The 15,380-nt window shown below is 40.1% G+C and overlaps 1 protein-coding gene across 1 annotated transcript; it reads left to right on the top strand.

Annotated features, from left to right (window-relative positions):
• Positions 1-1,082: 1,082 nt before the first annotated feature.
• On the top strand, positions 1,083-13,764 carry TMF1 (TATA element modulatory factor 1; the record flags this gene model as incomplete). The annotated part of the gene is made up of 17 exons (XM_079540366.1): positions 1,083-1,224; positions 1,720-2,957; positions 4,955-5,058; positions 5,879-6,005; positions 6,271-6,376; positions 6,535-6,677; positions 7,233-7,399; positions 7,542-7,698; positions 8,092-8,184; positions 9,052-9,208; positions 9,650-9,842; positions 10,439-10,508; positions 10,598-10,690; positions 11,690-11,800; positions 12,400-12,546; positions 12,958-13,083; positions 13,621-13,764. 17 exons carry the CDS (start codon positions 1,083-1,085, stop codon positions 13,762-13,764), a joined length of 3,318 nt encoding a protein of 1,105 aa, XP_079396492.1.
• Between the last annotated feature and the right edge of the window lie 1,616 nt (positions 13,765-15,380).

Below are 15,380 nucleotides of genomic sequence, written 5' to 3'. Positions count from 1 at the left end.
TAACGTATATGCATACATGTATATGCAGAGTGAGACCTTTAAGAAAGAACCGCTGCGCCTGGATTCAAATCACAGCACTCCTGAATGCTTGCTGCCACTGTAAATCCAAGAGAGAGCAGTAGAACTAAAATGATCAATTTCCTTTTATTTGATACTGAGATTTGCCCAATTGTATGAAATGTGTGAAGTATTGAAGAGGTTACTTTGTTTGCAAGTAAACATAGAAGGGTGAATGAAAACTGCCTGAATTTAGGGACATGTCTGTTTGCAGTCACCCATCAGCTGCTGCATGCAGTACTGCAGAATTATGTTCAAGTATCATCAGTGCTGTTGACATATTTATTAATAAAAACCCATAAAGGTACCGTAGTTTGTGACTTATTTAATAGTGTGTAGAGCCACAGTTCAAAAAACCGCATCTTTTGTCTGCTTTAGCCGCATCTTTTTAATTTCACAGTTGTTCAGTGTTGAGGAATGTTAAAAGGAGCATTGCAGGCTGTGGGAGCAGTCAGTTCAGGTACCGAGCTTTATAAAACTCTATTTGTGGTATGCTTCCTGCTGCAACCAGCAGCCGAAGGAGGCATTAAGGAGGGGTAAGTGCATAGGAGCCTCCAGTGTATGTCTGGAAGATGGAGGGGACGGGAGAAGAGGCAGCGACGGCCCGGCAGGCCGCGACACTTCTAGGAACCACGGCCAGCCCTCCTGGTGACAAGCGCTGAAGCGGAAGCGGTCCCTCACTGCCATGACAGGTACCGAGGCGGAAGTAAACGTGATGTTCCTTCCGCCATGATAGGTACTGAGGCGGAAGTGGATGTGGTGTTCCTTCCGCCATGACAGGTACCGAGGCGGAAGGCCTCGCTCGGCCTCGCTCCGCCTCGCGCGACGTGTCGGAGGGCCGGCCGGCGGCTGCGCGAGGGCTGTTTGCGACGTGGAGCGTGCGGGCGCGCAGGCGCGGAGCCGAGCCCGGGGTCGCCGGCTTCGCCGCTACCGGGGAGAGGGCCCTGCGGGCCGGGGGGTCGCGGCCGCGGCCTCGCCTGTGGCCCGGGGCTGCCGCCTCCGAGCGGGAGCGGGCGGCGCCGAGGATGAGCTGGTTCAACGCCTCGCAGCTGTCCAGCTTCGCCAAGCAGGCGCTGACCCAAGCCCAGAAATCTATCGACCGGGTGTTGGACATCCAGGCCGAGGAGAGCCCCTGGCCCGACGCCGTCATCCCCGACTACGGCGACGGTGAGCGGGGCAGCGGCGAGGCCTGAGCTTACAGTGCGTGGGGCGGCTCCCCTCACGGCCTCCCCTCCTCCCGGACCCTCTGAACCCTACATAGGCTCATCTCCCCTTCCCCCTCTCCTCTTGGAAATCCTCTGTCTCGGAGTTATTGCCGTAATTTTGTATGGCTTCTTTCAGGCCTTGCTCAAGTTACTGTTTAAGATGGAGAGAGAGCGTGTTTGCTTTGCTCGGATGCTCTTACTTGCTGGAGGTGTCTCGGTCCACCTTAAGTCCTTGAATTACTTTGTCTTCCTTCTTTTATTTTGTCTAAAAATCAGCTCCAAGCTTTGGTAAGAAGTGTTAACCAAAATGATGCTGTTTGTGATCATATTAATATTTGCTTTATATGATGCTGAAAACTTTTCTTCTGAACCTGTTGCATAGTTGTATAAGAGATTGAAAAATTAATAATTTCGAACTTTTCTTGGTCTATATCTTTGTGCTTTTTAATCGTTTCAGGAACAAATTCTCTTATAAGTGGAGGATGGGATACTTCTTCTTGGGGTTTAAGTTCAAATACAGAACCACAGAATCAGCCAGTATCACCAACTGCAATCACCAAACCAGTGAGGAGAACAGTAGTAGATGAATCTGAAAACTTCTTCAGTGCCTTTCTCTCTCCAACGGATGTTCAGAGCATACAGAAAAATCCAGTGGTGTCCAAACCTCCGGCCAAATCACAGCGACCCAAGGAGGAGGTGAAAAGCACTTTAAAAGAGCCTCAGCACTTCAGTCAGCTGGAAGTACTGGTGACTACAGAAGCAGAAGTAAAAGATTCCTCTGTAGGTGGCCTAGCAGACTTGAAAAACCTCGATAGCTCAAAGGAGAAACCAGAAGAGAATTCTGTGCTTAAATCTAATGCTGAGCATGAAGAAAGCACAAATGAAGTTGCTGACGAAAAGGTGTCTGCTCTCAATTTGAAAGAACCTGAGGATGCTCTTAACGAAAAATCCAGTGTGGGGACAGATAGAACTGGAGGTGCACTGGGTAGCAACTCACAGCCTCTTAATACAGGTACAAAAGATGTGGGCTTGGAAACTAAAGAACAAAAAACTGAGGACAGGCAGAGCAATACACCATCACCCCCAATAAGCACTTTCTCCTCAGGAACATCCACAACTAGTGATATTGAAGTTTTGGACCATGAAAGTGTAATAAGTGAGAGCTCAGTAAGTTCAAGACAAGAAGCTGCAGATTCCAAATCCAGTCTTCATCTAATGCAGACATCATTTCAGCTTTTATCTACATCTGCCTGTGCAGACTATAATCGTTTGGATGACTTTCAAAAAATGACTGAAAGCGGCTGCTCCTCTGATGCCTTTGAAAGAATAGATTCATTTAGTGTACAGTCTTTAGATAGTAGAAGTGTAAGTGAAATAAATTCAGATGATGAGTTATCAGGCAAGGCTTGTGCTTCAGCATCTGTTGCTATCAGTCCTTCTGCGCCAAAGACAGAAACAGTTGCCACCCTGAAAAGTAAATCTGAAGATGTGAATGACAGTCCTGTGGTACACACTGAGGAAGCTGAGATGGAAGAGAGTGGGAGAAGTGCAACACCTGTTAATTCTGAGCAGCCAGATGTTTTGGTGTCTGCTGTGCAAACTGAGGAACAGGTTGGGAAAGAGGAGACTGAGCCTCAGCCCGATGCTGATGGGGAGGTGCTGGAAGGGGACTCTGAAATGGAAAAGCTTAAAAAGGTAAGCACAGAAGTTTTGCAAACACACCTGATTCCAAGCTGATCTCCCGTCATCTCGTATTAGAGATATTAGCCTTACCTCAGCTGAACTGATTAATACTGAATGAACTTAATTGTAGATAATTATTTAATATTCTGCAGTAGAAAAATATTGCTGAAATTTCTGGTCAAATCATTTTGGGTTTCGCTTGTGTTCAGTTACCAGTGTTGAGAGTTGTGTCTGGTGCAGGCAAACAGGAAGTACTGACAACTCAAATGTATCAACCAATTAAATTAATACAAATTCCTTTTTTTCTGTGGGAGTTGGAAGAGATTTCTTGAGCTATTTTAATTTGGTTTGTGAAACTGCAAGCCTTTAGTATTTCATCAGTAAACTGGGGAATTTTTTTGCAAGCATCTTTTCCCCAGGTTTGCAAACTGTCGAAGTCTGATTACGTTGCAGTAGCATTACTTGTGATCTTTGAGGTCAGTGGCAGTGTAAATTGCTTTGTTCTAGATAAATTCATGTGTTAGACATAATCTGTACTTAAAAAAAAAAAGGTTTGTTAGGCATTAAATGGAGAAGAAAGTCATACATAGTGATAGTGAATAAGAGACATTTGAATGACTAGTTTAAATAGATGGAGTGTCCTTCTTCATGTTTACTAGTTCCTGTGTGGAAGGCTGAACTTGAGCTTTCTGCACTGTTTTATTTGGCCCATTTCCTTTGTCACCTTCCTGCCCTTCTGTTCTTGTCTTTACATTCCAACATGCCTGGGCACGTTTTACTCTGTTTTTTCCTTCTGCATTTTGTTTCAGGCAGTGTTTTGCACAGTATGTGACATAGGTAGGCCTTGCTCCTGGCTGTGTCCTGCTGGCATGTTTGCCATACCAGTGCTGTCTCTAATGCTAATAAGGGAGAAACAATTGCATGTGGGGCTCATACAGCCACAACATGATTTGCATTTTAAGGAAAACTTTTTTTGTTTCTTTAAATTGTAGAGAATATCAGTGCAAATTCCTTAGGGAAACTCCACAGTCATGGAATCTCCTTAGGTTTACATAAGTCTGCGTAAGTTTTCCTAATGTACTGAATGGTTGTTAATGGACCACAGCAAATGTTGTCTTTCCCTGACCATGTAATGCCATTCATTAATAGAATCAGTTTGATTTCTTTATGTTTTTATATGTTTGTGTTATTATATGTTTGTGTTATTTCCCTCTATTTAGCTTTCAAAAATCTGATGTTAGATGATTTTTCATCAGCTCCACACCCATCTGAAAGTTTGTTTTCCTCATCCAATATTGACATTTCACAGAAGAGACCTCTTCAAATGTGAATCATTCCTTGGCTTTGTAAAGAGTGGGATGAGGAGCACAGTGTTAGTCTGAGTGTTTAACATCAGCTGTAGTTCTATAGGTCACCAGCTCTGTTTAAAAGCTTCGCAATTAAATGTAACTGCTGCTCATTTTGTCGGAGCTCAGCTGAGCCATATGTGCTCTCTTAGAAAGGTTTTTACCTCTAGGATAGAAATCTTGTGTTTAGAAATGACTCAGTTCTGAGTAAATGTAGCAAACGCATGGTGATCTTCTAGCTTCATGTTCCTGAAAACCTTGAGAAGTTTGAAAGTCAACTCTTTGAAAGGGTAGATAACAGCAGGACAAGGGGAAATGGTTTTCAGCTGAGGGAGGGAAGATTCAGGTTGGAAGTCAGGGGGAAGTTCTTTACTATGAGAGTGGTGAGCTGCTGGAACAGCTGCCCAGAGAGGCTGTGGATGCCCCATCCCTGGAGGTGTTCAAGGCCAGTTGGATGGGGCCCTGGGCAGCCTGGGCTGGTGTGAAATGGGGAGGTTGGTGGCCCTGCATGTGGCAGGGGGGTGGAGATCCATGATCCTTGAGGTCCCTTCCAACCCTGGCCATTCTGTGAGGGAATGATGAGAGGGGAAAGGGGAAACCTGCTACTTCTGTGTTTTCATTGTCCCATTAATCCAATCTTGATCTGTAAAAAACACTGTCCAGATGATTGATTCGTTAAATGAGAAACTGGAGAAGAGAGAAACACAGTTACTGAGTACAAGTAAAGAGAAGGCGCGGCTGGAAGAAGCTTATGATAACCTAAAGGAGTAAGTATGGAAGTATACACAGGCGTTGGTCTAGCTGTAACTTTATTGTAATGCACACAGTAGGTGAAATGGTAAAACATGTACTAGTTCTCACCAGAACAGAGGCTGTGAGGGATATGCAGTATTTGGGGCAGGTGGAAGTAGTGCTTGCACGTGCTGTGACGGTATTTCTTAAAGTTGTTATTTCTTGTGGCTACAACTTCTTTTGGGAGGGCCAATGAAAGAGGCTTCAGTGAGGAATGGGAATCAGATGTGCAGTCAGATTTTGATGTTAATAAAGATCCTTATAATAAGACTGGGATCTGCTATTAAGGGAAACTGCTCTGGTACAAAGAGATGAACTTGATTTACTGTGGCATTTGCTGACTAAAACACAGGCAGTGGAAGCACAGTAGGAGGGCTGGTTGTAACTAAAATATGAATTCATTATTTAACTCAAGTTAAAATGCAAAATGAAAAGTTGAATTTGCCAGTTTTACTCATCTAATATGAATTCTAGACATTTGCAGATAATATGTGAAGGTATTACCTAATGACTAAATTGATCTTAACTTAAAAACATATGTATTCATTTCCCCTGTATATGATACAGATTAAGAGGTTATTTGGGAATAACTTGATTAAGGGGCAAAACTCGTAAGGCCTAGTTAGCATCTTGTTGCTTTCACTGGTAACTTAGTGGATTAATAAAGGTCTTTGGTACTTCTTATGGATGTGTGTAAAAATCATAAACGTATTTGAAAAGCATTTACACTGCTGCAAAATGTTTGGAATGTCACATCTCTGTGAAACTGCTCTGAAATGTTAATTTTAAATGCAGTGAGATGTTTAGAATGAAAGAAGAGACCAGCAGCATTTCATCTCTTAAGGAGGAGTTTGCACAGCGAATAGCAGATGCTGAAAAGAAGCTCCAGCTAGCATGCAAAGAAAGAGATGCAGCTAAAAAGGTAATCAGCTTTTATTGAAACAAATCCTTGGAACGTGTTAAAAATTGATGGAATACAGCTCTGAGCAATCCCATTTGACTTCGAGTTTAGCTTTACTTTAAATACAACATTGGATCACGTAACCTCTAGAGGTCCCTTCCAGCCTTTGTTGTTCTTGAGGAGCATTTGGAGATGGAAGGGGAAAAGTAATAGGTGATCAGCATAACCATGAATTTATCCATAGTACATCCTACTAAAAGACCAAGTGTTTTGTTCTGTTATTTAGGAAGTAAAGACTGTTAAAGAAGAGTTGGCTACCAGACTGAATACCAATGAAACTGCTGAATTACTGAAAGAGAAAGAGGAGCAAATCAAAGGATTGATGGAGGAAGGTATGAATTAAAAAAAAAATAAAGTAAAATCTGTAGAATAATTTGAAATGTGCTGTATTTACATTAAAGCCTTTGTTACTTGGCAAAGAGAATTGCATCATTTGAAGACTATTCATAGAATGGCAGGCAATAGATGCTAAATTTTGTGTTTTCTTCAGGAGAAAAACTTTCCAAACAACAACTTCACAATTCCAACACTATTAAGAAATTAAGAGCAAAGGAGAAAGAAAGAGAAAATATTAACTCAAAACAGAACAAAAAGATCAAGGAACTGGAAGAAGAGTTGCAGCATTTAAAACAGGTGAGATTTGCTTTTTTTCACAAAAGCTTTTTAGTTCAGCCTTTTGGGGAAGCTGTAGGTGGACTTACTTTCTTGTGTTTTGCTGATAAACTGTTCTCTACTCTTATTAGTGGAACACTGAGATGCAATTTCAGTCCTTTCAAATTGCAGTCGCTTCTCTTTCCTGCTGTTTGTTTGCACTTGCGCTGCTGATTTTCAGGCTGACCAAATTCAGTTTATTAAATTTTGAGTTGAAAAACCATGGCCAGTTTTTGTTTTTTTTGTTGCTGTTTTTTGTTTTTTTTGAACTTCGATTTGTTACTCAAATCAAGATCTTAAAAACTGAAAATGTAAAATGAGGAAGTATGTGAAACTGTGGTGGTGGAGTGTGTTCTGGGGAGGTGACCTTCTCTCTTCCCTTTCTATTTTGGCAAAATATTAGATCACTTCAGTCATTTTGTATAAATTAAGTCTGTATCCGTTACCACATTTGTCATTGTCCTCACTCAGGTGACATGATCTACCCTGTGCTGTGTACTGGAATCAGTCTGATGCTTCTTGTTGGCACCCTAATAGGTACTTGATGGCAAGGAAGACCTTGAGAAGCAGCATCGAGACAGCATTAAACAACTGAATGTTGTTGTGGAGCGACAAGAAAAGGATCTTGCCAAGCTTCAAGCAGAAGTGGAAGACCTTGAAGAACGGAACAGAAGTGTCCAGGCAGCTCTTGACAGTGCATATAAGTAGGCTGATATTTGTATGTCTGTATTCCACTGTAGAATCTGTTTCAGTGTCTACTTCTTATGCAGTGCTTCCAAGATGCTGCAGTGATATATAAGAAGTTATTTGTGAAGTCACTGTTCACTTCTTTTCTCTCTCCCACAGAGAACTTGCAGATCTTCACAAGGCTAATGCTACAAAGGACAGTGAGGCACAAGAAGCTGCCCTGAGTCGGGAAATGAAGGCAAAGGAAGAGCTTGGGTTAGCACTGGAGAAGGCCAAGGATGAGGCACGGCAGCAGCAAGAAGCTTTGGCAATTCAGGTGTGTGTTAAACATGATGAATGAAACTTCCTAATTGAACAAACAGAGTGTGTATGGATGGTGCCAGATACATCTTCCATAAGGTACCAGGCACAAAAGAAGATGGAACTAATTTCTAAGACTTTTAATTCTAGTTGTCTAAATAAAGTGACTTTGACAGTCTATTTGCTAAGTGTGTAGTATTCATATCACGATGCAAAGGTTGAGAAATTTAACTGGACACAGCTTTTTGGGATAAACAAATTTGTCTATCTGTGCATATGTAAAACTTAAGAGTTAAACTTGTAAGCAGACACACCCTGTTTGACTGTGTTTGAGAGCAGCAGAGGACTGTAGCAGTTAGTAGATGGCAATGTTTGGTAAGAGGTTAATGACAACACCTTGTTTACCTAGGTGGCAGACCTGAGGCTAGCTCTGCAACGTGCAGAACAGCAGGCTGCGAGAAAAGAAGACTATTTACGTCAGGAAATCAGTGAACTACAGCAGGTATTCGAGCAAATAAGCAATGCCAATGCATATCTGTAAGGAGGGTTCTCAAAACAAAATGTTTATGTGTCATAAATATCCTGGAAGAGAGGTTTTGTGTTGCCAGTTTCCTCTGATGTGTTTTTTTCCCCCATATAGAAGAACAATAAAAATGTGTGATCAAAAGGTGTTGCCTTTAATATTGAAAACAAAATAATAATTTTAAAGTATTTTAAATGTAATTCTGTTCTTCTTGGACGAGACAATGTGCAACCATTAAGTTTGTCTTCTAAGATTTCTAGCTAATAAGTTTTGAATGACTCTTATCTGCTTCTTAAGAGATTTTTTCTTGGTCTTAAAGTTCAGATATTTTGTTGTTAAAGTTCTTCAAGTGGTGGTGGTGTCCCAAGGGAAAGAAAACTTATATTTGGAGCACAAAGGGATTTGTTTGTATGGGCTGAAACTAAGCAGAATCATGCATAAATGTGTAAGTGGAGGATAAGAAGGAGAGAGGTGACCTAAATTAGGGGCACTGTTTGTCTTGCTGCAGTGTTTAGTGTGCTGCCAGTATGAACTGATAATTTGCTAAGCTGATTAATTCAGGAAGCTTCAGGTATCAGAATGCTGGGATAAATTAGGGATAAATTGCTTTCTGCTCTTGAAAATGTAAGTGTGTGGGCTGTTGTTTTGTGATGTATCCAAAAATGGTGCACCTCTCTGCTGGGATGGCAGACTTCACCGTTAGTTGAATCTAAAGGATTAGATTAGTTAATCTAGTTAGTTAATCTAAAGGATTTTAGAACACGATGTGTTTAGATGAGTTGTGTGATATCATTTAAATTCACTGTATGGTTTTAATGCTTAAATACATTGAACTTGTGATTTCAGAGACTCCAGGAAGCAGAGAGCCGGAACCAAGAACTAAGTCAAAGTGTTACTTCTGCTACGCGGCCTCTTCTCAGGCAGATAGAGAATTTGCAGGCCACGCTGGGAGCACAAACCTCTGCGTGGGAGAAATTGGAAAAGAACCTTTCTGACAGACTTGGTAAGAAGTTTGTAGCTTATGCTGAGCTGTACGACTCTTGTTGGAAAATGTAAAGTAACTGAAGGTAAATTTAAAAGGGCTTAATGTTTGCCCAAGGGTCAAGTGAGTGAATCGGAATTGGTGAGCACAAAATGCATTCCTGTAAGGAAGGGTGTGTGGGTTGTATTGCCAAGGTGCGTAACTCACTGATTTTCTTTACAACAGAGGATGATGGGACTGTAAGATAGAGGTGTTACACTATGCGTGTGCTTACAGCATCTAAAAGAAGCATGAACACTGAGGCACTGAAAGTAGACTGGCATTTAGGGAAAAAAAAGTAGTTGCTTTAAAAATAGTGACAAAAATGCCTCAACTTCCATTTTGATGCACAAATAATTGACCCACGTTGTAACTGTGTGAGCAGAAAAGGTAAATTCTGTGTTGGTTTGTTTTTAACATTAGGTGAGTCTCAAACTCTTCTAGCAGCAGCTGCTGAGAGAGAACGGGCCGCTACAGAAGAGCTTATGTCTAATAAAGTTCAGCTGTCTTCTACTGAGTCTCAGAACAGCCGCTTAAGGCAAGAGAATAGTCGTCTCCAGGCTCAGGTGGAAATGGAGAGAAACAAATTGAAGAAAATTGAAGTTGAAAACAGCAGGTAAGCAGAGTGGAATAAACCATCCATTGTAGAAACATCTGCTGCAGCTCTTTGACTTCAGGCTGGATCTTTGAGTGTTGATTTCGATCCCCAGAGTGTTGATAGCACTGTTTAAAAACAAATAAACAAAAAACCCAGTTCTTAAGAAAGCAGCCAACTTCTTGAGGGTACTTTTGTTTCATGCTAAAGATTGTCTGAAATATGGTACTTCATAATGTTTTAACATCTTGAAGCCATGCTTTTATTAAGCGACTGTGCTGGTAAAGACATTGCTGAGCATGACATCAGATGGTACAGAGCATCACTTGGGCCAGTTTGAATCAGCTGTCCTGGCTGTGTCTCTTCCCAGCTTTTTGTGCTCCCCCAGCCTCCCTGCTGGTAGGGAAGCATGAGAAGCTGAAAAGTCTTTGACTGTGCAAGCACTGCTCAGCATTAACTAAAACATTCTTTTGTTACCATGCCTATTTTAATCAAAAATCCAAGCCACGGTATCATGCAAGCCTGTATGAAAGAAATTAACTCTATCTCAGCAACGTCAGAACAAAAGTAAATACAGAATACTTATTTTTTGACTTTTTGTTCCTCTTCAATGGTAGGTATGAGGTTGAACTAGAAGAACTCAAAGATGAGTATGCAAAAACTTTGGAAGATGCAAAGAAAGAAAAGGTATTGTCTACCTCAAGTCTGCTTCAGCTTTAAGCTGTTAATGATACCTGTGCCAACAGTGGGTTAACAACCTGCATTTACTTTTGTAGGCACTGCTGACTACTCAGTTAGAAATGGAGAAAATGAAGATTGAACAGGAAAGAAAGAAGGCAATTTTTGCACAAGAAGCAGCAAAGGAAAAGGTACCAAAGCTTGACATTTCTGTTCAGTTTTATTGAGGCTATCATTATTCTCTTAGATATCTAGAAACTAAAACTGTGGCAAGCAGCAAAGCAGCTTTAATGTAGTACAGTATATTCTGAGTGTACACATTAGAAATTTGGCTTTTTCTTTATTGTGCTTGCCTTTTATTTCAACTGAAGTATGTAATTTGTAAAACTTGCTGAAGGAAGTCTTGAGTACTAATTCATTTAACCTGAAAAAGATCAAAACTGGATACTGATTATTCTGATCTTCTGAAGCTACTTGTTTCCTCTGCTTAGGCTGCTAGCATTGCTTCCACTGAGTTCCTGTTCTGAGTTTCACATAGTTGTATGTAATGTACTGCATACCTTCCACTTTGAGTCACAAAATAGTCTTGTAGTGTCAGTAACTTCTGATTTGCAGTTGATATTCAAGTGAAACTGCTTCTGTTGCTGGTTGCTTCCTCTCTCTAGTGTCAAAATGTAACAGCTTTATCCTTCAGAGAGGGTCCTAAATTTTCAGATGCTGACTGTAAATGAGATCAGTCTGTTTGGAAGGTATGACAGTAATACAAGAAATCTCAGAGTTAATTTCTGAAACATAAACAAAAAAAAAAAAAAAAAAAGGAAAGAGAAAAGAAAAAAATTAATGTGCACTCCAAAAAGTGGCATACTTTTGGGTTATGTTATTTATTCTTCCTGTGATGCATTTGGGCATCTAAAACTGCTTCTGCATCTCCCTTGCCTACTGAAAGAGAAATTATTTTGTTGTAGTTTGCAACTTGTGTCTTTTTTGCTTGAAAAGTCTAAAGAGTTAAGCAAAGACTAGAAGTGTTAGTAGCACAACAGTTCTTCATCGCTGAGCTCATGTATTTTACTCGGTGAGGAAGGAAGGGCAGTCTGTTTTTACACAATCTGTCTTTCACCATCTTGTGGACTTTCTTCTGTAGCTGAGTGATGATAATGTTTGCCTTGTTGGATTTTTCTTTTTTATTTAAGGATCGGAAGTCGTTTGCAGTTGAAACTGTTTCAAGCACTCCCACTATGTCTCGCTCTAGTTCCATAAGCGGAGTTGATATGGCAGGCCTTCAGACCTCTTTTCTGTCACAGGTATTGTATAACTGTAATCTTGGCTTTTTTGATGTACTTTTTTTCTCTTCAGGAAGCTTTATTAATGTTGAAAATGACTCTTGAGAACTTGCTTATGAGATGCCTATGACTATAAAGCATCTGTGGAAGACAGCAGGACCACAGTTTTACTGCAGACTGATACACACGTGTATCGCTGCTGAGTCCACACGACCAAATTCAGCTAGAAGGTTTGAATAACACTGGTAGAAGTCAAAACACTGATTTATCTTCACAAGTAATCCTGGTGTAGGGTGCATGCCCACTCCCTAGGCTGCATCATTGACCGTTGTCTTTGTGAAGCCTGCTGCTTTCATGTGGATACAGTTGTCGATGTCCGAGTTAAATGGTAGTTGTAGGATGTAAATACTTGCCAGTAAGGAGCTATCTCAAACTCTGAATATTCACCTTAAGCTCTTTTTTAGAAAAAAAAAAAAAAAAAAAAAGAAGGTTGAGTATTGAAGTGCTTGCTTAGCAACAGTATAATTGTAGTTTTTAAGTGAAGTAATAAGTTAGGAGAGAGGGGATTTAAAAGCGGTTACTTGTGAGATTTTAAGGTTGTCTAACTTTTCTGTTTGTAGGATGATCCTCATGATCACTCATTTGGACCAACAGCTTCCGGTGGGAGCAATCTTTATGATGCTATAAGGATGGGAGCAGGTTCAAGTGTAATTGAAAACCTTCAATCACAGTTAAAACTAAGAGAAGGAGAGATCTCACATCTACAGGTACTGTAGTTACTCTTATAGAGATGAAATGCAGCACTTTTAAGGTTAAATGTTAATGCAGTCTGCTGTGTTTTACTGGTTTTATACTCAGAAAGTTTGATTCCTCTCCTTACTGCAGTTCTGTTAATTCAGAAAGCCACTGCACGAGTGACCAAGTAGATAGGGATGAGTAAGAGAAACATTTGTTGTTTCCTGTTTTTGTTTTGGCAAGGACTTATCAAGAAAACTTGCCTGTCTAAAACAAAATGAAGCAAAAAGCACTGATCAGATCTGAGAAAAAAGTGAGAGTGCTTCCTCCAGATGCTATTTCTTAGTCCAGTTCATGAAAAATCCTTAGTGTTTTGAAACATTTAGATTTAATATGAAAAAGGTAATTATCTCTTCTTCCTAATTGTGAAACATTTCCTTTAGCTGGAAATTGGAAACCTGGAGAAAACTAGATCAATAATGGCAGAAGAACTGGTTAAATTAACAAATCAAAATGATGAACTTGAAGAAAAAGTGAAGGAAATACCAAAATTGCGTGCACAGTTAAAGGTAAGTGTATTCGTGTTGTAAATCTGATACAGGAGGCTTTTTTAAATCTCTATCAACTTACATTAAAATATATCTCTAATCATTTATGATTATGATTTAGATTTCTTTGCTTATTAGGAAACTTGGTAATCCCTGCTTCATGAGTGACAGTCACTTTCAAAATGTCCTTGTTAAAAGCATGTGCTTTACATAGGATTGTATGCTCAGTTAGTGAGAGGTCATTTCTGCCACATAAAGGCAATCTTTTTGTAGGGGAGATGTTTTGATAAACAGCATGGATTTATGAGACTTCGATTTAGAGGCTGCCTTTGTCTGTGGCAGTGATATAGTTAACAGGACAAATATTTTAGTCCTCTAAATCCAGCTGTATTCAGAGCATCAAAGCATGAAGAGCTTGCTTTGTGCACCACTGTAAAATAGTCACGCTTTGATAAAGTGACACTCTGCTCATTTTCCCTAGTCGTGTAAAAAACACTGTTCTAGCAGCAAGCCTTTAAGTTGAGTGATGGTCTGATAGCAAACCACATGTTATTGCAGGACTTGGATCAAAGGTACAATACCATTCTTCAGATGTATGGGGAGAAAGCAGAGGAAGCTGAAGAGCTCCGGCTGGATCTTGAGGATGTGAAAAACATGTATAAGACTCAGATAGATGAACTTTTAAAACAAAGACAAAACTAACTCCTGCTGGAGCTCCTCACGTGATGTGGTAACAGATTGTGTAGATATTTGTTTATGTAAATGCTGGATTCAAATGTCTTGTTTAAAAAAAAAAGAGAATTAAGTGTATGATAGAAAGCGTGTCTATACAATAGAGTTCATATGTTGACAAAAATCAATGCTTTAAATGTCTTCTACTGTCTGCAGTTAAATTATTTGTGCAATATTTAAAGAAAATAAGTCATCTCTGTATTTCTGTTTTTACTAAAAAAGGACCATTTTACTTACAAAAACACTAGCAGGAAAGATGGTTGTTACCTCATGAGACAGCACTGAAAGGCATGAGATTTACAAGTGGCCCTTCATATTCTCATATACCAGTGACAAATCAGAAGTCTTTTTAAAATGTTCTTTAGAAGAGTTTTTTCTAAAATTTGACCAGATCGTTTTTAGTAATGAAATAGCAGTGGTTTGCTGTCTGAAGGATGATTGGATATATATATATTTTTAAATAAAAGAATTGCTGCTGCTCTCATGTAGTCATTCCTGCTATATAAATAGCAAGGTTTAGACAGAACTGGATTGCTGCTTAATATAGTTTTCAAGCAAGTCTCCAGTGGCTGCAAAGTATTTCTCATGCCATTCCTTGAGTGAGGTATTGGTCAAACAGCATCCACGTGGCTTGATCCTTAGCCATGTTTTGGGTCATGTCAGAGGAAACTTCGGAACTGGACCCTTGGGAATGCTGAGAATCAGGGGAAGAAGCTTGCCTCCTCCTCTTTGCATTCCAACCAGCAAATATTTCTCTTTATCTCAGAGCTGTGGCTGTGATAGACACTCATGTGAAATACTCCACAGTTTAAATTCTTGGCCTGTCACACTGTTGCCTCCACTGTGAGGGGTTTCTTTTGCATTTGTGTTGGAGAACACTGTTTCTGCTTCTGTATTCAGTGGACAGAAGGAGGCAAAGGGTACAAATGATGAGAAGCTGCTTTTGGTGAAAAGCCTCTCAGAGTTTATCACTTTGCCATCATAGTGAAATGTTCTCAGTTGCTTTAAGTTAAAAAGAAAAAGCCCACAACAAAAAGACCAACCCAAAATGAAGGCAGTTATCAGAACTTACTGATTTGCAGCATGCTAAGTCAGCCAGAATTAGGATGTGCAACTGTCAGCTCATCCATTTCTTGAAAAGCAAAACAAAGAACCAATGGGCCCCCAAAACAATCCATACACCCTATTTCATGAAGATTAATGTTGAGAAACAGCTGTTATTCTTTGCAGAGAACCAGTGGTTTGCTCTTTTTACAATCTTGGAAGACAAATGGAGCACTTTGAAGATGTATAGAAACCACTTTATGGCTTTTATTTGGACTTAGAACTGCCAGTGTTTCTGAAGGTAACATTTTCTTTCTAACGTGTGTGTGGATGCTCCTTCACATGCAGGTTTGAGCACCTCAAACTGTCTTGTGCTTCCAGGAGGGAAATGAGAAATTGACACGCACACTCAGCGTTAACATTTTTTAGATACAAAAACATTTGAGAGCCTGTTAGATTTTTAAATTTTACAAAAGCAGATGTAAATAGCTGTATTGACTCTTTTTGGATTCTTTTATTCTCACTCAGTGCAACATTTACTA

This window comes from Tetrao urogallus (genome assembly GCF_951394365.1).
Source record: "Tetrao urogallus genome assembly, chromosome: 10".
Classification (NCBI taxonomy): Eukaryota; Metazoa; Chordata; class Aves; order Galliformes; family Phasianidae; genus Tetrao; species Tetrao urogallus.
The sequence above is the reverse complement of the archived record's forward strand: the minus strand, read 5'-3'. Positions and strand labels throughout refer to the sequence as shown.